This window comes from Rhinolophus hipposideros, assembly GCF_964194185.1.
Source record: "Rhinolophus hipposideros genome assembly, chromosome: 5".
NCBI lineage: Eukaryota > Metazoa > Chordata > Mammalia > Chiroptera > Rhinolophidae > Rhinolophus > Rhinolophus hipposideros.
In genome coordinates this window covers 40,245,885-40,269,467 of record NC_138051.1, presented here as the reverse complement: position 1 = coordinate 40,269,467, position 23,583 = coordinate 40,245,885, and the positions used below count along the sequence as shown (strand labels likewise).

The 23,583-nt window shown below is 35.5% G+C and overlaps 2 protein-coding genes across 3 annotated transcripts in view; both read right to left on the bottom strand.

The window, feature by feature from the left end:
* Positions 1–23,583, bottom strand: part of WDR76 (WD repeat domain 76) — a 42,182-nt gene that overhangs the window by 6,949 nt on the left and 11,650 nt on the right. For both annotated transcript variants that reach the window (XM_081049347.1, XM_081049348.1), the window contains 8 exons: positions 22,667–22,793; positions 20,907–21,008; positions 20,764–20,807; positions 19,679–19,832; positions 7,851–8,009; positions 2,764–2,981; positions 2,034–2,186; positions 380–433 (listed from right to left, as the gene is read on the bottom strand). In XM_081049347.1, the coding sequence (XP_080905473.1) occupies positions 380–433; positions 2,034–2,186; positions 2,764–2,981; positions 7,851–8,009; positions 19,679–19,832; positions 20,764–20,807; positions 20,907–21,008; positions 22,667–22,793 (1,011 nt within the window). The remainder of the gene's footprint in view (positions 1–379; positions 434–2,033; positions 2,187–2,763; positions 2,982–7,850; positions 8,010–19,678; positions 19,833–20,763; positions 20,808–20,906; positions 21,009–22,666; positions 22,794–23,583) is intronic.
* On the bottom strand, positions 10,221–10,711 carry LOC308498067 (large ribosomal subunit protein eL21-like; the record flags this gene model as incomplete). Its single annotated transcript, XM_081049362.1, has 1 exon — positions 10,221–10,711. One exon carries the CDS (start codon positions 10,709–10,711, stop codon positions 10,229–10,231), a length of 483 nt encoding a protein of 160 aa, XP_080905488.1. The 3' UTR covers positions 10,221–10,228.

Sequence of the window (23,583 nt, the reverse complement as noted above, 5' to 3'; positions counted from 1 at the left end):
AAGTAAGTAGGAGGGTAGGGAAACCCAGAACAGGCACAGAGCTTCAGCTAGCTATCCAGGTGAGTAATTATAGTCTTCTTTAATAAGATAGCATGAGCAATTTACGTTGGAATAGAGTCATTCACCTTATCCAAAAATAATCACCCAGCTGCAAAGAATAGCTCCTGACTAAAAGAGATTGAACCTCTTTATAGAAACAGGGAACCTGGAAACAAGAACCCTGGACAGGATAGGAACTAGCAACCTGGGACACTTAAACAATGTAATACAAAAATCAGACCTGTTACATCTCTTTGACAATCAGATGTCTTATGTATGTATTCCAACAAACAGTTCATAGTAATCCAGCGCAGGTATTATTCGGCATATGGAAACCTACCTGATGGTAGTGAGGAGAGGAATCTGAGAGGATATACAGCTGCTGTCAAAGAATCTGCAAAATAAAGAAGAAAAATACTGTCTTTATTTCTTGCAAATTTTCTGAAATAACAGTGTTTTTAACAAGATTTTCATTGGTTCATGATCTGAAATATTGTTATTTTAAAATATATAGAATCAGGCTCTAATAAACTTCAGCTAATATTATTTAATAAGTTACAAGGAATATTATAAAATTCAGTGCTTATAGTTCAGTGTAGAAATAATTTACTTAAACACTATTACTCCAAACTTAAAATGTACATTCTAAAGTAATAATCTGGATTCTAAAACTATATTCAGATTCACAATAATACAAGTCACACATAAGGGGTGTGGTCTGAAAACGCACAAATAACCTAAAAGTACATACACATATCAAGGGCAATTTCCCCATGAGACTCATTAGTTGAGGCCTGGTAGTATCATTTCTAGGTGCTGGAGAGACTAAGGCTAGCCAGCAACCAAGAGGAGGAGTTCTTGTGGGGCAGCTGGAGGAGTCCAGAAGGTACCTTGGCAGAAAGAAGCTAACACTTTCCCCATCTCCTTGTACCTAGCTATTCCAGTGCAGTTTCTACACACTGGAGCTTACTGCCTAATTAGATTACTAGAAAGCCAAATCACTAATAGCTAATATAACAAGAGTAAACACAGCAGTGCAAATGAACAGGAATGGGACAAACAGGCAGCTCTTGAGACAAAGGATACTGTGTGGGTAGAAAGGGGACACTGGGCTGCCAATGCCTGGTGACTTGATCTCTTAATGGACTTCCTGATAATGCTCACAGACTTTACTAGAAATTAACTGGGCACCTGTCACAATGCAGACTATGCTCTTCCCAATAGATGGGTCTAAATTAGGTGCCTTTCTAGAGCTTGGCTCACAGTGTACCTTCAACAGATATCTGTTGAATAAATGAATTCAAAAATCACTTAAGGTAAAACTCACAAATCGAGAAATGCTTGCAATGTTAAGCAAAATCAGGGATCCCTGAAGAGAATGAAACCATTTTTCACTGTGGTTGCATTAACATTCCCACATCATTTTTTATTGACATTTTCTATTTTTGGTTCTATTGCTTTATATTACATTTTTAAACCCACTTTTAGCAAGCAGCTATAGAAAGATATCAAAGCTGAAACCATAAAACTATATCCAGTAGTTTGTACAGAAGCCAAATTTTTGCTGTCTTTTCTGCATGCCCATGGCCTGGGGCTCTGAAATTTCCATTCAGCATTTCACCTGTAGGGTACTATTCCCAAAGAAAGAGCTTCTCCCTGTGCTATAATTATTTCTCTTCCAGATATCACAAGCCTGCTTTCATTGGGATTTCTGGGATTATTCAGTGATGAAAGGGAAGTCTGACATCCATTCCCCAGGGTAGCTACAGACCTTCCTTGTCAATCTCAAGGAAATTTCCAGACAAAAAAACTGCTGAAAAGCCATTAAAGCCATTTAACACAACTCATTGATCATTGGTAACCTAGATATAGCTACAAAACAACAACACTAGTGATTGAACAGGGAGCAGCAGTAAACAAAGCTACTGTTTTTCTGACATAGTAGCTATAGACGCTTTAGATTCCCTAACAACGTATCTGTCTTCCCAATTTACCTCAGCTTACAATCAGCACATGTGGTCACTATTCTGTTACCAGTAAGAGGTGAAAAATAAGCAGAAGCGATGCTCTTTGTGTGTTCAGTCAAGGAAATCAAAGGCTGGCTTCCACTGGGAGTCAGGCGCCTTGCGTCATAAATATGAGTGTCCCTGTAAAGGGAGAAAATTCTCAGTGCACAGTGCATGCAATGAGCCTCTAGAATAGCACGGAACATAAATTACACTCAAATACTCACTACACTGAAGAACAATTAAGACAGACCCCTCTAATCTTCTGTATTAATTTTACAAATACTGGTGTAGATAAAAAAACATTAGAAAACTTCCAAAACCATAGCATAACAATGTAACCAGTGGGTACAGAGAGACAAAATTCTAGTTGACTTTCCAATCTCTTGAAGAAAAAAATTAACACGGACCAACAAGTTATAGGTCACATATAACTTATTTTGTTTTTTACACGTTTTCTTCTTAAAAGACTAGAAGTAAATGCGTATGATGCCAAGGAAAACAAAACTGTATTTGTTTCAATACTTTCACTGTTTATTAAATCCAAAAGAATTTCTCATTTAAAAAAAAAAAATCACACTCAAGAAAAAACTTGTCTGTATAGAAAGGAAAATTATTTGGCTGTGGGTATCACAAAGGTCAGGTGTCTAACAAGCAAACTAAAACGTTATCCCTCATATTAAAAGGCTTAAATCATAAAATGTTATGAAGAACATACCTCAATCCTGCAGTGATAAAATATTGTCTCTGCACTGGGTGGACATGAACAGTTCTTATTTTTCTCAAAGAAGAACTGATAAGTTTCTCATAAGAAGTTCCAGGTGTACGTCTATCCACCAGTGACACACTTCCATCCCAGTGTCCTACTACAAAAGTTGAGGCATCCTCTGCCAAGAAGTCAAAGGAGGAAAGGCTACTTCTTTCATTTCTATAAACCTAAGGATACAAGTAATAACATATATAACATTCTTCTTTTAAAGAAGGCCAATACATAAATTCTTTGATAAAAGAGTTATGAAACACTTTACCAAAATAACCTCATTTATCCTCCCAATATTCCCACAGGAAGCACCGGGCAAAATGATCATCCCCATTTACAGAGCTGTAAACTAAGGCACTATCAGCTTTGACTCACAATCAAATACCAGGGCTACATCCCAAATCTCTTAAATCCAATAAACCTCAGTTGCAGAGTTCCCCTGTGAAACTTACTAGGAAATGGACTGAATATGAATTCTACCCAAATGAAATACCCTAATATACCAAGGAATTTTGCCAATAAAGTCCAAGATACATGGCTGAACACTGACGAACTCTTGGTGGAAGTGTAAAGAGATACAAATTTTTGACAACTGAGCAGGATACACCTATCGAAAAATTTAATGTTTATACCCGATTTCACTAAGATATATATAAGTATGCCTGCTGCAAGACTGCTAATAATAGCAATAAAAGGCAATTTAAATGTCCATAAAGAAAACATTTATTAATAAATAATACATCTCTACCTTGAAATAATGTGCAATACAAAAAAGAATGAGGTAGAGTTGTACTAACTGTCCAAGATATACTAGTAAGTGAAAAAAGCAAGTTGCAAAAAAGTATGTATATAGTAGGAATCCATTAGTGCAAAGAAAAAAATCTGTATCTATATGCTTGTAAGTAAAGTGTACTTTCTGGAAACATACCCAAGAAATACAAGGATGAGAGAATGTGGGAAGGGCAGATTTACTATGTATAATCTATTTACTGCATGTACATGCTTTATCATGAGCATGTATTCTTGTTATAATTTTTTTATCACTTATAATCTGCAATTTTGTCACTTTAGGTTCAGAGCTCCCACTTATAAGGAATGAAAAAATATTATAGAATGTGTCAGTACTTAAGTAAGAGACAATGACCACAGTTCTTATTGTTGAATAATGAACCACTCATTTTTAGATTTAACAAGTATTATTATAAACTGAGATTAACAAATTAATATGCCAGTAGCATCCTGACCACCATTCACCCAAAAAGCACCATATACACAAATGAAACTTGAAGTATTCAGTCAGTATATTAAAACGGTTAAGTGCAAGGACTTTGGAGTCAGACAGACCCAAGTGTAAATTCTAGTCCTGCCATTAATGTCCTTGAGCAAGCTAATAAGCCTCTTTACTTCAGTTGTTTCAACTATTAAATGGGAATAATATTACCTACTATTTCATAAGGTGTTATAAAGCTTAATACTATTAAAAAAACCACACTCAGGTTAATACCTAACACACGGTGATTGCTCAATCAGCAGTATCAGGAACAAATTATTGATACATGCAATATCATGGATGAATCTTAAAAGCATTATGCTAGGTGAAAGAAACCAAACACAAAAAGCTACATACTAAATGACTGCATTTACTTGACATTCTGGAACAGGCAAAATTATAGGGACACAGTAATCACATTAGTGGTTGCCAGGGGATATGGGAAAGGAGAGGGGACTGACTACAAAGGATCACAAGGTAATTTTTTCAAGTAATAGAATTTTTCTATTATCTTGATTGTGGTGGTTACACAAGTATATAGAATTTGCCAAAACTCATATAACTGTATACCTAAATTTTACTATACGTCTAACGTATATCTCAATCAACCTGACTTAAATAAATGAACTCTTATACCTCAATACTGAACGGGTAGATAACCCAATTAAAAAATAGGCAAAATATCCAAATAGACATTTCTCTAAAGAAATACAATTGGCCAATAAGCAGATGAAAAGATGCTTACCATAATTAGTCATTAGGGAAATGCAAATCAAAACCACAATGAGGTACCACTTCATACCCACCAGGATGGCTATACTCACCAAAAATAACAAGTGTTGGCAAGGATGTAAAGACATTAGAACCCTCACAGGTTGCTGATAAATGTAAAATGGTAAAACCAGTTTGGAAAACAATTTGGCAGTTCCTCATAATGTTTCAATATAGAGTTACTATATGACCCAGCAATTCTCCTTCTAGGCATATATCCAAGAGAAACCAAGCATATGCCCACACAAAACTTGGGAACATTCATGACAGCATTATTCACAATAGTAAAAAAATGAAAACCATCCAACTAATGAATGAATAAGTAAAATCTGGTATAGTCATACATGGAATATTATTCAGTCATAAAAAGGAATGACATTCTACAATATGAACACTGCAAACATTGGCTAAGTAAAGAAGCCAGTCACAAGAGTACAAATTGTATGACACCATTTATATGAAATGTCCAGAACAGGCAAATCTATAGAGACAGAAAATAGATTAGTGGTTGCCTAGGTCTGGGGGAAGGGGGAAGATTGGTGCACCTACTAATGGTCAGGGGTTTATTTTGGAGGTGATGAAAATATTCTAAACTTAGATTATAATGATTTCAATCTCCAAATTTCTTTTTTTTTTATTAGTTTCAGGTGTACAAGACAAGGTAATACTTAGACGCCCACCATCTACATCCCTCACACCGTGAACCCCCCTCCCCCCACCCACCATCCCTCCGACCTCACACCCAGCCATCACATCACACACATAAAATTATAGTTGGCATTCATTAATGTTTAGCCTCTGGTGCACAACGCCACGATCAGGCATCCTCCAAATTTCTTATAAGAACATAAACAAATACAAAACAGAATGTGACTTGCATAGATAACTACAAGGTTATGCATTAATAACCAAAGTGCTACCATTAAAGAGGCCTTTTCACAAAAATTATCTCATTTAATCCATGATTAATAGCCCATCTATTTGCAATAAGGATTTGAAATATCAATGTTGCTCTTAAAAACCTATTTTTAAGAAGGTAGAAATAAAAATTAAAAGAAAAAAGAAGCAAAGATACTAAAACTAAACTGTTTCTTCTAATTGTCAATAATTAGGAAATTAAGTCTGACCAGTAACACGTCAACATTCTTCAAAAATCTTTTTTCATATGGTTAAAAACAGACCTAAAGAAACTTAAACATCTTCATTTTTTAAAAGAAAACCCAAAAACTATTAGCTCCAATCAGGGAGAAAAAGTCTCCTCAATTGTAAAAAAGATTATTTTAGGAATTCAGTGAAGAACAAAAGAAGTTACATATTATATTATAATTATTAAAATAATTATTTTAAAACTTTTAAAAATAATTATGAATCATCTGTACATAGACTATTAGAATAACTACAAAGATATTAGCATGTGTTAATTTTGAATACTGGCATATGTAAAGAAATAAGGTATAAAATTAGATAATCAATTAGTATTTACAAAGAAGCTTCAGTGATGAGTAACCTGTTCTCTTCATTGTCTATCACATATAAACTGCTCTTATACTGAGGACCTCTAAAAACTTTAAAAGTACCATTCAAAATAAGATAAAGGATGAAAATCTACATCTAAGTTTCACTAAGATTAAAACCCATGTTAAAAGAAGAGTGATTTGTGAGAATTCTCTTACTGAGGAAATCTGATATTGGTAAGCACCTCAAATGGTATGTTTGTTGTAAACGTTAAATAGTAGATATTTAAGTAGTAGACCAAAACAATCATTGGGATCCAATTTTGTGAGGATTCCTCAGGCCTTTGGAAGCTTGTGGCCTACCCCACCAGAGAACAAACTGGTTAGAACACCTCCAAGAAGTAGTCTGGTGATCTAGGTAGTGTCTCTGGGAGGATGCGTGGTGATGAGTATGAGCCCAAGACCTTTCAACTATTCTTAAATAGGGGTTTAGACCAGAGGGGTTAGACCAGGAAAAGACCTTATCTTCAACAATAAACTTGGTTACAAATACACTTGGTCGAAGATGTTCTATCCATTTCTGGCCATAGTACAATTATATGACATCTAATGGCAGTTTTCATTTTACCTTCACCAGATAAAAACAGCTGAGCTAAACCAGATATGATAAATCTTAGCTAGAAGAATAGGAAAAAACTAGAAAACCAGGAAAAAACTGTAGTTTCTGGGTTCTACAGTGTTTCTCCGAAAATAAGACCTAGCCGGACAATCAGCTCTAATGTGTCTTTTGGAGCAAAAATTAATGTAAGACCCAGCATTATATTATATTATATTATTTATATTATGTTGTTATAATATAAATATTATATTATAATATAAAATATACATTATACCCGGTCTCATAGTAAAGACCAGGTTTGATATTAATTTTTGCTCCAAAGACGCATTACAGCTGATTGTCTGGCTAGGTCTCATTTTCAGGGAAACACGGTATTACAGGCCAAGTTTTAGGTATAATGTAGTACTGTTATATGATGAATTTTTCTGTAGTCTTTTTTGTGACATCTAAGACTCATCCCCACAAAATTCATATCTACAAAGGCCAGGAAGGATGAACAAAAGTATAATAATATTCCAATTTTTTTCCTGAATGAAAAGTAAGTACAAGTCTTAAGCTTAAAAATACAAGTTATTTTATTTAAAAGCTTTTTGCAAAAATAAAATAGTGAGAGAAAACACGTATTATGTGCCAGACTCTATTCTAAGTACTCTATCGGCATTACTTCATTATCTACATTTAATCCTCATGACAAACCTGTAAAGTACTATCCTATTTCACAATTAAGGACACTGAGGCACAAAGTAGTAGTAAATTGCCAGGGTCACACAAGTAGTAATAGATGGTTTGGGACATAGGCAGGCAGTGCGGTAATAGTCCCTATTCTATACCACCTCACCCAATCTGATCAGTATAATAATCATTCATGTGGTATTTCATAAAGAATTCAGAATATCACATGAGGTCAACATGTAAACACATTAACATTTACCTCCTCAAAAACAGCACTGGAAATATCTCCACAGCGTAACGTGCCATCATAGCTCAGTGACAGCATGTGAGCCGGATTGGCTGGTGAGAAGTAAAGACAGCTAACTGGCTGACTATGGGGTTGAAAAACATAAACTCCATCTTCTTTAGGTTGGTGAGTCTGGAAAAGAGTTGGGGGCAGGGAGAGAGACAAAAACTAGTGAAAAGTAGTAATATTTTCTGTATCATTATGTCACTAAACTATGTCTGTATTACATTGTCTTTTTTTAGTCTATAATTGTACCCACCTCCCCTTTCGAAAGTTAGAACTAGAAACTTTATACTGTCACTGAACTACTTTTTTCTAATTTTCAATCCAACAATAAGTCACAATTATTTTTAAGTTTCCAGCTTTTTGCAACTAGATAACCAGTTTTATAATACAGAGAGAAAAAATTACTGCTAATTATGATTTCAGTGAAATCCTCAGGAAATGAAAAATCTACTCTATTTCATACAACATACAGCATAATTCCTTATACCAAAAACAATTTCCATACCATTACCACTCTGCTTCCTAGGTATGCTGCTATACAATATGAGTCTATACATCATTCTCAGTACAATTTTTGTAAGGTGTATGGTTCCAGCACAAAATGAGTTTTAGAAATATTTCATCCCCTAAATACACCATGAAAATGCATGTATTTGAATTTCCACATTAATATTATTATTTGCAGGGATTATCCTTTCCACAACTGGACTACCAACTCCTAAATCATCACTTTTTAGATTTGAATAAGTTGCATTCTTATGCTCTGGTTCACATTCCCATCTCTCATCTATCATCTGGTTCAACTATCATCTCCAAATCTGTTTTAGTCTGGTCTAAAATACTCCAGCAAAATAAAAATAAAAAACCTCCAGCATTTTTCTTTGCTTTATTTTAAATTTTAAAATAAACAGAAGAATTTTGAAAAGAAGAAGAAAAGGAACAGAAAAAATTACAATCACACACACTTCTCCTCCTACCCAGAGTTTACCACTGTTAACATCTTGGCATATTTGTTTATACAGCTTTTTTTTTTTTTAACTTTTATTTATTTTAAGCGTTTTTTTCCAGGACCCATCAGCTCCAAGTCAAGTAGTTGTTTCAATCTAGTTGTGGAAGGTGCAGCTCACACTGGCCCATGTGGGGATCGAACCAGCAACCCTGGTGTTACGAGCGTGCTCTAATCAACTGAGCTAACCAGCCGCCCCCTATAGAGTTTATCTTTTAGAAAAACAACTCTCCATTGTTAAAAAGAACCCAAACAATACAGATATGTACAAAGACAAAAGGTTTTTAACATTCACTCCAAATTCAAAATTAACCAGAATTATCATTAAAATTGTAAGTGATCTTTACACACATCTTTATATGTACTAATGGAGATAGAATGACAGAGAAGAAATTTAGAAAAGAGTAAGACCATGCTATATGTGCCATTATTAATAGCATTAAATATAGCTATACTTTAAAATAATAAAAGAAAATCAAGCTGAAGAAATTTTTGGACTTCAAGTACTTCTTTACAACAGATTATCTCTTAAAAGGAAAAAGTATAAAACTTAAAGCAGTTGTGCTCATTATGCATTTTTATTTTTTAACTGTCTCAATGTTAGGTGATTTTTATTCATGGAGACATTACTCTCTGCCCTCCTCCAATCTCCTCTTTCTCCAGCCTGTATTTTGTTATCTTATTTTTATTTTGTCCAGGTAATAACATTCACATCTAGATCTGTAACCATAATTTATATAGATGTTTAATATTAGTTCCGCATTTAAATGGATTCAATGTTCATCATCAATTCTTTTGTCAAGCTTCTCCATTCCTGAATTCTGATTTACTCTTAATTGGCTGAGATTTTCTGTCATTTTTCTTCCAGATGAATTTCAGTTTTTTCACATTTGAGAATACCTACCTACCTGCTGCCTTTGCATTAGAGGAGTATCTTGGGCTGGTTAAGTATTCTGGGACCATACTTCTTTCCCTCAGAACTTTGTACACATTACATGAAATGTTGCTGTAAAAAACTGAGGCAAGCCTGGCTTTTTCCCCTTGAATATAATGTTTTGTCTGCCTGAAGAATTCTTTATCCTTTAAGTTCCAAATTTCCCTAGAATGTCATATTCAATCTACCAATTCAATTCTGTCTTTTCAGAAAAATTCTCTTTGAATGTATTTTCTATCCCATTGTGTCCCAGGATCATCTTTGACTGTCTTTCCTTTACTATTGGCTTGTCTCTTAGAGCTTTTTTCATCTATGTTTGATATTACTTTTAATCTTTCCTTTAATGTCTATAATTTAATTTTTTTTTTTTTAATTTTTACAGAGGTCTTTTATTTTTTTTTACACTTATGCCATGAATTCATAGGGAATGGGTTCCAGCAGCTCAGGCTCCTTTCCATTGGTTCTCACAAAGTGTGCTTCTCTGGGTGGGGCAGGCTGGCGTTTCAGTTGAACCCAGGTACCTTTCTCTTTGGCTTCCTTCTTTTTCTGATCATTTTCCTTTACCCGTTTCAGGAAGCTATCTCGGCTCTTAGAGTACTTAATATGCTCAATACGAACATTAATTCTCTTGGCAAGAATCTTGCCCTTGACTTGTTTGTTTACAACAATGCCAACCGCATGCTGAGTAACATTGTAGACCCTTCCCGTTTTGCCATGGTAACATTTGTGGGGCATTCCTTTTTGAACAGTGCCCATTCCCTTGATGTCTACAATATCACCTTTCTTATAGATTCGCATGTATGTGGCCAAAGGAACAACGCCATGTTTTCTAAAAGGCCTAGAGAACATATAGCGGGTGCCTGTCCTCTTTCCCTTTGTGTTGGTCATTTTGACGAATTACTGGAAGATGGTGGTCCCGGCCGAAAAGGGTATAATTTAATTTTTTGCAGTCTACTCTGTTCCTTGCTTCTAATTTATTAGTTTCACTGATCTTCAATTTGTGTCCTTAGTTCTGCAATCTCCTTTTTTATCTCATTCTGTTACTTTATCATCTCTTTGAGTCTTATTTTACCAAATCAATGTTATTAACTTGTTCCACAGCAGCACTGTCCAAAAGAATTTTCTGAGATGACAAAAATGTATGCACTATCCAATGTGGTATCCATTAGCCATGTGTAGCTATTAAGCACTTGAAATGTGCCTACTGTAACTGAAGAACTGAATTTCTATATTAATTTAAATGAAAATAGTCTCATATGACTAGTAGTTACTGTACTGAACAGTACAGTTCTACAGTCTGGAGCAACTGAAGAGAAATTCCTTCCTCATGTTTTCCTTCTAGGTCTGTCTTTGCATGCTAGGTTCTTTCGTTGTTTTTGTGACAGTGTTTGTCTAGTAGACACATCATTTCTTTTCATTTTCATCATGCTTGAGTTGCTATGCCCATGCTAGTTGCTCTGATATAACATATTGAATTTTTATCCTAGTACCTAATACCAGTTCATTTCTCCCTCAGAAAAGGACAGGCTTTGCTATAGTCTGGAAGAAAAACGGAACAGGAGGAAGGTGGTGGACAGTTGGTTTCAGCTAAAACAGTATGTAGTATTTGTTGGAATTCCTACTCTCTGAGATTTTGCTCATTATTTTACACCAGGATTCATACCACCCACTTGGCAGGGTTGAGGTGGGGGGTGACATACCATTCCATTGACCAAGAAAATCTCCTTTGTAGAGAATTAGTGCTACTAGTCATTTTCCTCACTCCCCCCCTTTTTTCCCCCCATCTCTTCCCCTCCAGCAGCCATTTCCCTATTCCTCACTCAAAAGAGGAAAACTCTAAATAAGCACTCAATGTGCTTCTCTCTAGTTTTGAGAATATAGTGAAAATTTCCAGTTTGGTCAATTCACCAGTACGGATTTTGGGGGTTGGGCCCCCAGCTTGGCTACAGAATTTGTCTTTGGTGGCTAGTTTTTGAAGTACACTGCATTAAGTTATATTTCTTCCTTATTGTTATGATTTTTTTTCTGATTTTGACTATCATTTGCTCATTCTATGGGAAAATTCCAATCCCCCATTTTAAACTGAATATACCAGGTTAAGAACGCTTTTAACTACTTTAAACTACTTTAAATGAGTACAAGACCAATTTGTTGTCTGGAAATGATTATCTGTGCACACTGGACTGGAATAGGAAAACTGGAAGTTCAATCACCAGTTAAGACTATTATGGTAATCCCAAAAAAGGAGATGGGGCCCTGGCCCAACATGGTGGCAGTAAGAATGGAAAGAAAGGAGCAAAACCATTAAAGCACTTTACTAGCCATATGGAATGGAGGACCCAGCTTAAATCTCTTCAATGGCTTTCAGTTACTTTTAGGATAAAAACCCAAATTCTTAATAAAACTTATAAAGATGTACGTCTGACCTCTGCCCCCCTCTACGGTTTCCTCCTATTCCACTCGTCCCCTCTGTCATTCCTTTGCTGTCTATACTCCAGCCACACAGACATTCTTTCATGTCTTTGAATATCAAGTTGGTACCCTTCTGCGTAAGGTCCTTGACATGCTCTTCCCCTTGCCTGAAACACTCTTTCCCTTTTCTTTACTTGGTTTACTCCTACTTAGCTTTCAAATCTGAATTCAAGTCTCACTTTCTCAAGGAAGTCTTCCCTGATCCTCCAAATAAGGCCAGTCCCTTTTATGTGTTTCTGTAACACTACTTTTCCTTCACAACATTCATCAGCATATAATCCACTTATCAAACATATGTAATTACATATTTGGTAATTATTTCATTAATGCTGCTTTTACTACTAAATTCTAAACTCTATGAGGACAGAAATAGTCTTTGCTTACAAATGTGTAATGGCTGAGGAGTTATTAGAATAGCACTTAGCACAAAATACTCAGTAAGTGTGCAATGAATAGGTAGATGGATGACTGAATAAATGATAACTCAACTTTTAATCCTAGGTGAAACTACGAATCTTACAGAAAGTTAAGAGGAAAAATGATGGGAATGTCAAGGCAATTCAATAGGAAGAAAGTTGTCTTTTCAACAAATAGTGCTAAGACAACTGCATATTCACATACAGAAAGACGAAGTTGGGACCTTACCTTATATCATATATAAAAAATAACTCAAGATGGATCAGCAAACTAAATGTGAAAGCTAAAACTGTTTTAGAAAAAGCATAGAAAATCTTAAAGATTTTGGGCTAGATAAAGATTTCTTAGATACAACACCAAAAGCATAATCCATAAAAAAAATGATAAATTGGACCTCAAATTCACAACTTTTGTTACTTCAAAAGACAGCATTATGAAAATGAAGACAAGTCATAGAACAGGAAAAATATTTGTAAATCATGTATCTCATAAAGTATTTGTATCTAGAATACACAAAGAACACTTATAACTCAATAAAACGAGCAACCTAATAAAAATTGACAAAAGATTTATACTAAGCCTAAGGGGATAATATTGCTTGTTCTCTTCCTGTATATAGAGAGGAAATGGGGGAGAAGGAAAAAATATCACCTTTATTAAGAACCTAGTGCTCTCTCTCAAAAAAAAAAACCAAAAAAAAAACCTATGAATCAAAAACTTCTAATTATTGGACTTTTCTTGATTATAAGATAGTATTGATTTTGGAACAATTTTGGGGGGGAAAAATTAAAAACTACTGTATGTTACACAAATAACTATATCAACTGTAAGATCCATTTTGATTTGGTATAAAAAAAATTCTGGGACGTCATAGGAATGACGGCAGCGAGGTGGGCTTCTTGAGTTCTCCTCTGGAACTTACACAAATTGAAAATCTATAACCCATCAAAGGACTCTGCTCATCACACAGAACAGCTAAGAGACTCGTACGAGGATTACTTAAAGGGCCCAGCTCAAGAGGCACAGGATTCGACACACCCAGAGGCCAACTCCAGACCAAACCAGAGTACTACCGGGTTTGACCTACAAGTGACACAGCCAGAGGTAATTCTCTACAGGCACAAGAGCCCATTGGGGCCAAGCTCATTTGAGCGGTCAACCCTCACGCAGATCATCCACTGTGGGCAGAGTCAAGTCTCACAACTAGTCGGCCTAGGAGTCAATCCCACCTACTGACAAGCCAAAAGCGATTAAAGATTGCTTTAACAGGATCTTTAACTTTCAAGATTAACAGGACAATATACACAACACAAAAGTCACCTTTGGAGCACACGCACAGGAGAATAGGGAAGTGGTGTAAGTCAAATATAAAGGACACACACTACATAAGATAACCCAGCAAAAACCAAAAACCCTAAGGGATCTACTTAATACTTTGAAGCAAACACAGAGAGTCAGCCAGAATAGGGAAACCAAGAAACATGTCCCAAATAAAAGAAGAAACCTCCAGAATTGGAACAAAATGAAACAGAGGTAACCAACGTATCACAGAGTTCAGAACACTGATAAGAATGTTTAAGGGGCTCAGAGATGAAATGAAGAAGCATAGAGAAATCATAATGAACAATCAGTTAGAACTGAAGAATACAATAACGGAAATACAGAATTCACTTGAAGGAGTTACCAGCAAGTTAAATGAAGCAGAGGATCGAATCAGCGACTTAGAAGACAAATTAGCAGAGATCACCCAAACGGAACAACAAAAAGAAAAAGAATTAAAAACAATGAAGATGGTTTAAGAGATCTCTGGGATAACATCAGACGCAACAACATGCGATTCATAGAAATACCAGAAGGTGAAGAGAGGGAGCAAGGGATCGAGAACATATTGGAAGTAATAATGTCCGAAAACTTCCCTAACCTGGTGAAGGAAACTGACATACAAGCCCAGGAAGTGCAGAGAGTTCCAACCAGGATAAACCCAAACAGGTCCACACCAAGACACATTATAGTTAAAGACAAAGAGAGAATCCTAAAAGCAGCAAGAAAAAGACAGCAGGTTACATATCAGGGTACTCCCATAAGACTATCAAATGCTTTTTCTACAGAAACATTGCAGGCCAGGAGGGAGTGGCAGGAGGTACTCAAAGTGATAAAAAACAAAGGCCTACAACCTAGATTGCTTTATCCAGCCAGGCTATCAATAAAAATTGAAGGAGAGATAAAGAGCTTCCCAGAAAAGAAGCTAAAGAAATTTATTACCAGAAAGTCACATGCAGAGTACTTCTGGATGCTGGCAATATCGTATTTCTTGAGCTGGGTGGTGGCAATATAGGTGCTTACATTATTAACTATTTGTTCAACTATGTTTTATACATTTTTAATATGTTTCTCATATTTCACAATTAAAAAAACTTTTAAAATACATAAATTAAAAGATACTTTGATCCTTAAAAAAAAAATTCTGGGGTGTAATATGAAACTTAGGTGCCCCATCCTACGGCTTTTCTCAAGTCCATACAGAAGCCAAGCTCTTCAAATCCCCCAAGGTCATCAGTGTAGACATCCCTGAAGATGTCACAGGAGAATAGGTTAAGAGGACTTATATTGCACACCTACAGCAAACAGCTTAAGAATGCACATTGGGTATGTTTATTCTTCCTCAAATCCCTTTATGGGCACCATTAGGGGGTCCTTTGGTTTTTCTTTACCCCTTGCATCGCGCATGCGAACTTCTCCCTCCCTAGTGCCCTGTCTAGCCCCCAATATAAACTCCTCCTTCCTTTTTTTATGCAGAGTAGTTCAACTCTGTCCTGTCCACCCCAAAGATCTCTCTCTATTTATTGCTATTTACCCTCTTTTGAAGCCAGTTTTGCAGATACTCTTTATGGCTTGAACATGCCCTTTGGGATTTCACTCCAATCCCTGATTCTCTTAAGCTATTATTTCTTCAAAAATACTGAAATCTCTCCAGGACACCTGTTGAATGATTTTTTTTATTTTTATTTTTTGGTGATCCAGCTAAATATATCATCTAATATTCCTCCTTATGTATGACTATCTCTGCTAAGTAGGTATTCTTATTCCCATTTTCCAGACAGAAACAAGTGTAGAAAGGTTAAGCAATTTCCTGAGTTACAAGGACGGCAGAGTCAGGATACAAATTCAGATTGGTCCGACTCTGAAGCCTGTGCTTTTTTAGTACGTGGAATTGCCTTGTAGCATTCATCTCTGCTCAGTCTCTGTACATGAAAACCAACCCTCACACATTTTCCCAGGAGAAAGCAAGCTCTTAGACACTCTATCAGGTACCAAACTCAGTCTACTGGGCCCAGAAAAGTCTCTGGACTAGGGGATGATTGGGGGTAGGGGTGAGGGTGAGGTGGAGCAGAAATGAATGGTTTTTGATTGATCCCCTCCAAACTGTTGCCTGGGACAGAAAAGACATATCGGGTATTTATTCTGTGCAAACTGTTGCTAAGTGTTTTACATACCTTATTCTCACTTAATCCTCCCAACAATATTATCAGGTTGGTATTGTGTTTCCCCAAAAATAACACCAGGTCTTATATTAATTTTTGTTCCAAAAGATGCATTAGGGCTTATGTTCAGGGGATGTCATCCTGAAAAATCATGCTAGGGATTATTTTCCGGTTAGGTCTTATTTTCGGGGAAACAGTACTACTCTTAGGGGCTAAGTGAGGAAACTAAAGTACAGAAAAGTTAAGGAACTTGTCTGAAATAGTGAGGGCAGCTCCTAAATCATTTAACCTCTGCAATTAAGAAGGGGGTTTGTGTGTGCGGGCACGCCTGTGCACCTGTTATAACCAGGTGGGTGGGCCAGGATAGGAAGAAAAGGAAAAAAGAACATTAGACTCCAGGAAGTATTGCTTGCTTCGTGAGGTAGCTGACACAGTACCCTGTAGTTTTGCTTCCAGATCTGCTATTTACTACCTAGGTAATATTGAGCAAGTCATGTAACCTCTCTGAAGTCAGTTTTCTCATCTGCACAATGGAAATAGTAAGAGAACCTACCTCTGAGTACAGATATGAAAATATACACACTCAATTTCTTGGTGTGGAGGCAATAGAACCGCAGGCAATACTTTGCAAGACTCAAACTCGAAGATCACTGGCCAAATAGACAATATTAATATTTATATTGTGAAATATTTTTGTATAAATTATTATAAAAGAAATCAATAATGCCAAACATAACACTGATGAATAGCATCTACCTGATTACTTCTTTCTGCTCAAGAACACATAGCCTGCAAATACAAACGTGACAACATTTCTGTCTGTCCTTCACAGTGAGGAAGCCAATGTCAGGAGACCAGTCTTAAGAATTTTTACAGCACCTTCTTAAACACATAAATAGTACATAGCAAAATAAACTGTTATAGTTTTTATAATCCAAGCACAGAAATTCCTCAAGGGAAGGGGAATAGCCATTTCACCAAAGATATCCAAATGACACAAAAAAATGCTCAATCTCATCAGTCATTAGAAAAATGCAAATCAAAACCACAATGAAATATACTTCACGCCCACTAAAAAGGCTATATTCAAAAAGCAAACAATAGTATTAATGTGTTGGTGAGCATGTGGAGAAATTGAAACCCTCATACAATAGTAGTGGGAATATAAAATACTGCAACTACTTTGGAAAGCAGTTTGGCAGTTCCTCAAAATGTTAAACAGTTACCTACCATATGACCCAGCAATTCTAACCCCAGGTACCCAAGAAAAATTAAAACACACAGTCACACAAATACGTGTACACAAGTGTTCACAGTAGCATTATTAAGAAGAGCCAAAAAGTGGAAACAACCTAAGTGTCTATCAAGTGATGAACAGATAAACAAAATGTGGTATAGTCAAACAATGAAATACTACTCAGCAATAAAAAAAGAATGACGTACTGATACATGCTATAGAGCAGATGAATCTTGAAAACATGCTAAGAGAAAGAAGCCAACATAAAAGATCACATATTGTATGGTTCTGTTCATATGAAACGTCCAAAAGGGGCAAATTTGTGAAGATTTGCCTGAGTATGAGAGTAGAAACAGGCATTAAATGTAAGTAGCCGTGAGGAATCTTATAGGGATGATGAAAATATTCTAAAACTGGCTTATGATGATAGTTACACAACTCAGTAAACTTACTAAAAACCACTGAATTGTACATTTAAAATTTGTGGATTTTATAATATGTAAATTATACCTCAATGAAGTTAATTTTTTTCCTAGGGGAGTTAGGAGATGAGCACAAGACTGCCAAGATATTGATTTTAGACTTGCTCAGTCTATTAATGAGATAGCTAAGGGCTGACTCGGTGGCTCAGGCGGTTATAGCTCCATGCTCCTGACTCCGAAGGCTGCTGGTTCGATTCCCACATGGGCCAGTGGGCTCTCAACCACAAGGTTGCCAGTTCATTCCTCAAGGGATGGTGGGCGGCACCCCCTTCAACTAAGATTGAACACAGCACCTTGAGCTGAGCTGCCGCTGAACTCCCGGATGGCTCAGTTGGTTGGAGCGCGTCCTCTCATCCACAAGGTTGCAGGTTCGACTCCCACAAGGGATGGTAGGCTGCGCCCCCTGCAACTAACAACTGCAACTGGACCTGGAGCTGAGCTGCGCCCTCCACAACTAAGACTGAAAGGACAACAACTTGAAGCTGAACGGCACCCTCCACAACTAAGATTGAAAGGACAACAACTTGACTTGGGGAAAAAAAAAAAGTACTGGAAGTACACTGTTCCCCAATAAAGTCCTGTTCCCCTTCCCCAACAATAACAAAAAAAAGAGATAGCTAAGTGTCCTGGAAAATTAAAAGGTTGACAGAGATATTGGACTACAGAGACCTAATAATACACATTTCTGGAGTCACCAGAAAAGACATAGCAAAGGGACTTTTCTACACGTGCTGAACTCTGTAGAGATCAACCCCCATGAAAAGATCTTCACTTGACTATGCTAATTCTCTTTTTCCCTTTTCAAAGTTCTTCAACAGTCTTTATCCATTGCTTCCATTTCTTCTATCACCCCATACGTTTTAATCCCCTAGTCTGTGTGTGTTCCTTCCTTATATCAATGTTAAAGCTGTTCTCTCAACTTTCTAATGGTAGCCTATTTTCTAAACCAATGGCCTTTTTTCTGTTCTCATTCTTTTTAACTTCTCTGCAAGAAGCCCTGTCAAATTCCCATCCTTGAAATTCATGTCTTAACTTCTATAACCTTAAACTATTTCTGATCCTCTTCCCGCTTCTCTACTTCAGTTTCCTTTACCAAATCCTTTCACCTCCTACCCCAAACTCAAATCTTATCAAAACATGGGAGAACTTTTGATCCCAAAATAAAAGAAAATTTGGTTTCTATTTCTTTTTCCCACTTACAAAATCTGTTTATTATCAAGCCACCATGGTTTCTTCATCTTCATTAATTATCCTTATGACAATTTTCAGGTCTTTGTTTTAATTCCCCAATTAGAAAATAAATTCAGAGAACATTAACTTGGCTTTTCTCAACTTTGTAACCACTAAAAGCAGTCAATGTAGAATTATATGTACAATGAATGGAATTCAATGTCTGTTTCTGATTCATCAAAAAATAGCTGGCATCATCCTAAGCAGAGATCCCTAGGAGGACATTTTGAGTTAGCTTAGAAACTATTTTAAACATAATTAGAAAAATAGGAACTTTATGTGATCTTTTCATATATACATTTAAAGTTGTAATAGTTCCCTGGCAGTTAATTTATGCCCAGATTACTAATGATATTCAAACTAAAAATGTTCAAGTTCTATAAAGCAAATTTAAATTCTTCCATATTTCTAAGATTTGGAATCACAAAGCACAAAACTATAAATAAGTAACATCTATAAACACATGGTTCTAGGATATTTTCTTAGACTATTTGCTTCAAACTTTAGTATCTTCAAGAAATTAATAATAACTTACCAAATCCCAAAGTCCAACTTGCCCAGATTGGGCCCCAGCTGCCACCAAAGTTTTAATTTCTGATGGATGGAAAGCCATTGAGAATATTGCACCTTTGGTAACTTTATAAACAGTATCTTCACTAATGACCATGCCACTTAAATTGGCTTTGTAGCTGAGAAAATTAAAAAGTTAAATTTTAGAAGTAAAACCAATCTCAATAAACAAAATAAGATGACTCAAAAAAGAAAAATCACAATTAGTAAATAAATATGGGAAAATACTCAATCTCCTGGCAACCAAAGAAATGGAATTAAATAATGGGGTACTGTTTTTCACTTAGAAAAGCTAGTAGGCTGCAGTTAAACATATACATTCATATATATTGCTAGTGGCAGAATAGTCCATATAAGATTTTCAGAAGTAAAAAAAGAGATTTTGGAAAATAATTCAGCAATGTATATACCAAAAGCCATAAAAATGTCCATAATATTAATCCGATTAATATTAATATTAATTGATTATATTAATATTAATCTGACTCATTAATATGATTCATTAATCTCACTGCTGGAATCTATTCTAAGGAAATAATCTGACACCACAAATATACACTTCAACAAACACATGCCCACATAGAAACATACAAAACTAAATGGAAAACAACTCCAAATACCAAGGGGGTAAGAGGAGGTTAAGTAAATTCTAACTACTCAATGGGATATTGTATAATTATTCAATAAATTTAAAGACTCTAGTAGCATGCAACCACAATGTTAATGAAAAAGCATAATGCAAAATTATATAGACATTAGAACATAACAGAATAAAAATGTATGGGGATTCACTCACTTATTAAACTTTGAATGAATATATACTGTTCTGGTTATTCAGACAAAACCCTTGCATTCATGAAGTTTATATCCTAGTGGTACTGCATATGGCAATACTTTAAAGGAAATATATAAAAACAACAGTTGTTAAGGATAGAATTATTATGAATAATTTTTTCACCTCATTTTCAAAATTTCCTATAATGGTATATAGTCTTTATCCTTTGAAAAATCTCAAAAAATGTAAAGCAAAGGCAAGGAATTTTAACTCACGTTTCAATGCTAGATAACTCCTTCTCAATGTTCTTACTACTTGTCTGAAACAGGAGAGACCAAAGTACTAAGTTAATATATGCACTCAAATTTCATTAACAAATGATTCTAAATGCTTATATAAAAGCCCTCCCAAGTGATACCTTGCTCACTTCAGCCCAAGTCTGTAGAAATTCTTTGAATAGTTCACTGTTGTCATCTCGATTTTCAGGAATCATTTCTAAAGGCCCAGGAGGTAACAAAGGCTGTTATAAAAAAAAAAGAAAAAAGTTGGTTGATTGTTGCCCTGCCCTAGAATGTAAGCTTGAGGTTTTTCATTACTTTACTTTCATACCAACAACGGGGGGGACACATCATTAGCGTTTCAAAAATAGCTGTTGAATGAATGCCATGTAGCCTAAAAAGTAATAGAATGTATTACCTCCTTTAATCTTCTCAATATTAACCCAGTGAATGATACCACATTTTAAAGACATTGGAATGAAACCTAGAGAAGTTAACTTGTCCAAAGTTATACTGCCAATAACTGGAGTTGCTGATTCAGACAGTTCAATTTCATTACTCAAAGTTACTGTTCTATGCCAGCATTTTTTAAATCACAGGTGTAACCCATGGGTCACGAAATCATTTTAATATGTCACAACCAAGGGTAGGGAGGTTGGAAGGGATTAACAAGTACAAGTTGGTAGTTAAAAATAGTCACGGGGATGTAACATACAACATAGGGAATATAATCAATATTGTAATATCTACGTACAGTGCCAAGTGGGTACTAATCGGGGGGATCACTTTGTAAATTATATAAATGTCTAACCACTATGCTCTACACCTGAAACTAATATAAAATAATACTGAATGTCAGCTATAACTGGGAAACTTAAAAAAAAAAAATTAAATACTGTATATTTGAAAATTGCTAAGAAAGTAGATCTTAAGTCTTCATTACATGAAAAAAGATTTGTGCCAAAAAAAAAAAAAAAAAAAAAAAAAATTCACAACCAGCAATGTGTTTTAGTGAATGAGAAAAGAACAGAAAAAACAAAAGTGTGTCACATGTAGTTAAGGGTATCTAATCACAAAAGTTTGTTTCTGTTTTGTGTGTGTGTGTAATGAGTTCAATGTAAATATATTTCTCATCATGGGCAAAGGCTTCAAAATAATTTGAAAGCTACTCTTCCCATAGCACCTTAATTTGCAATTAACCACCAAAGCACCAGCCTAATTAGTGCTGTTTTATAATTTATAATTAAGTACTTAAATACAGAGTATTGAAAACAGCAGGTGCTCTTGAGTAAAAAATATAATTATAATCTTATTTAGACAATAAATTTGGTAAATAAGACCCTTCCCATTCATGATAGTATAAACTATAGCAAGGAACCCCCATCACTATTAACACATATTATTTATTATTAATATTAATAACTCCATTTATTTATTACTAAGCCCTTAATACAATGTAAGGATCTTTACACAAACTATGTCATTTAACCCTCATAATATCCTGTTGAAGTTTCTATTATTGTTGCCATTTAAAAAATGGGAAAGTCAGGACTCAAAAAGTGTAAGTAATTTACCCACAATCCCACAGCAGGTAAGCCTGCAGAAATATAAAATCCAACCCAGTCTTAATGGCTTAGAAATCTTACTCATTACACCATACCAGTATTAAATTAATAAAGTACAAATTAAACATAATTTAATCACCTTGTAGTCTAGTTTCAAAGACTTCAAAATTTTCAGTATTTTATGGCGGGAGGGGAGTTGACAGTGTGAGGAATATAAATGATAAATGTCTAACTATTATTTTGTTTTGTGCACCTGAAACTAATCAAAAATAAATAAAATATTTACCAAAACAAAAAAGTATTTTATTAATGTAATATAGTGTATTTGCACTTACATTTTCATCTGCTACTAATGTTGGCTTGGGTGGGGTTACTGGTAATGGAACTACTGGAGGATCTACATTTAGTAATCGCATTGACCTTCTACATCCAGTATCATTTTCTTTCTTCTTAGGCTTCTTTCTAAAGGAGTGGAAGGAAAAAACTCATGTTGTACCTATAAAACAGTTTACGTATTTACTAATATTAAGGAGTTAACTTCTATGAATGTATCTCACGAATATAGTCACACATTGCAAAGATGCATGGACATGGCTACACTCATTTTAATTAAATGTCTAGAAATATCACAAATGTTCATTATGGGGAGGTGAGGGCTGTTAAATGATGACATACATACCTAACAAAACAATTTGCAGCCACAAATAAGAATGAAATAGATAGTGTGCTGATATGAAATGAACTCATAAGAAGCAAAAACAAGTACATATTAAGTATGATTCTATTTGTTTTTTCTTTTACAAAAAGTTTATATATACATATATATTTGTGCATGCTGAGATTACCGACAGAAGCATATATGTGAAACTATTAAGGGCGGTTTCCTCTAGGGAGAAGGTTTGGAGAACTAAGGTCTAGGATGGAAAAGAAACTTAAATATTTCATTGTATTCCCTTCCATATAATTTACTTTTTTTTTAATTGGGGAATATTGGGGAACAGTGTGTTTCTCCAGGGCCCATCAGCTCCAAGTAGTTGTCCTTCAATCTAGTTGTGAAGGGCACAGCTCAGCTCCCAGTCCAGTTGCCATTTTCAATCTTTAGTTGCAGGGGACGCAGCCCACCATCCCATGCAGGAATCGAACCGGCAACCTTGTCATTCAGAGCTCACGCTCTAACCAACTGACCCACCCAGCCACCCCAGACATCTCCCCTTTCTAAATCCATGTTACAACTGGATTGACCCTTCTGGTT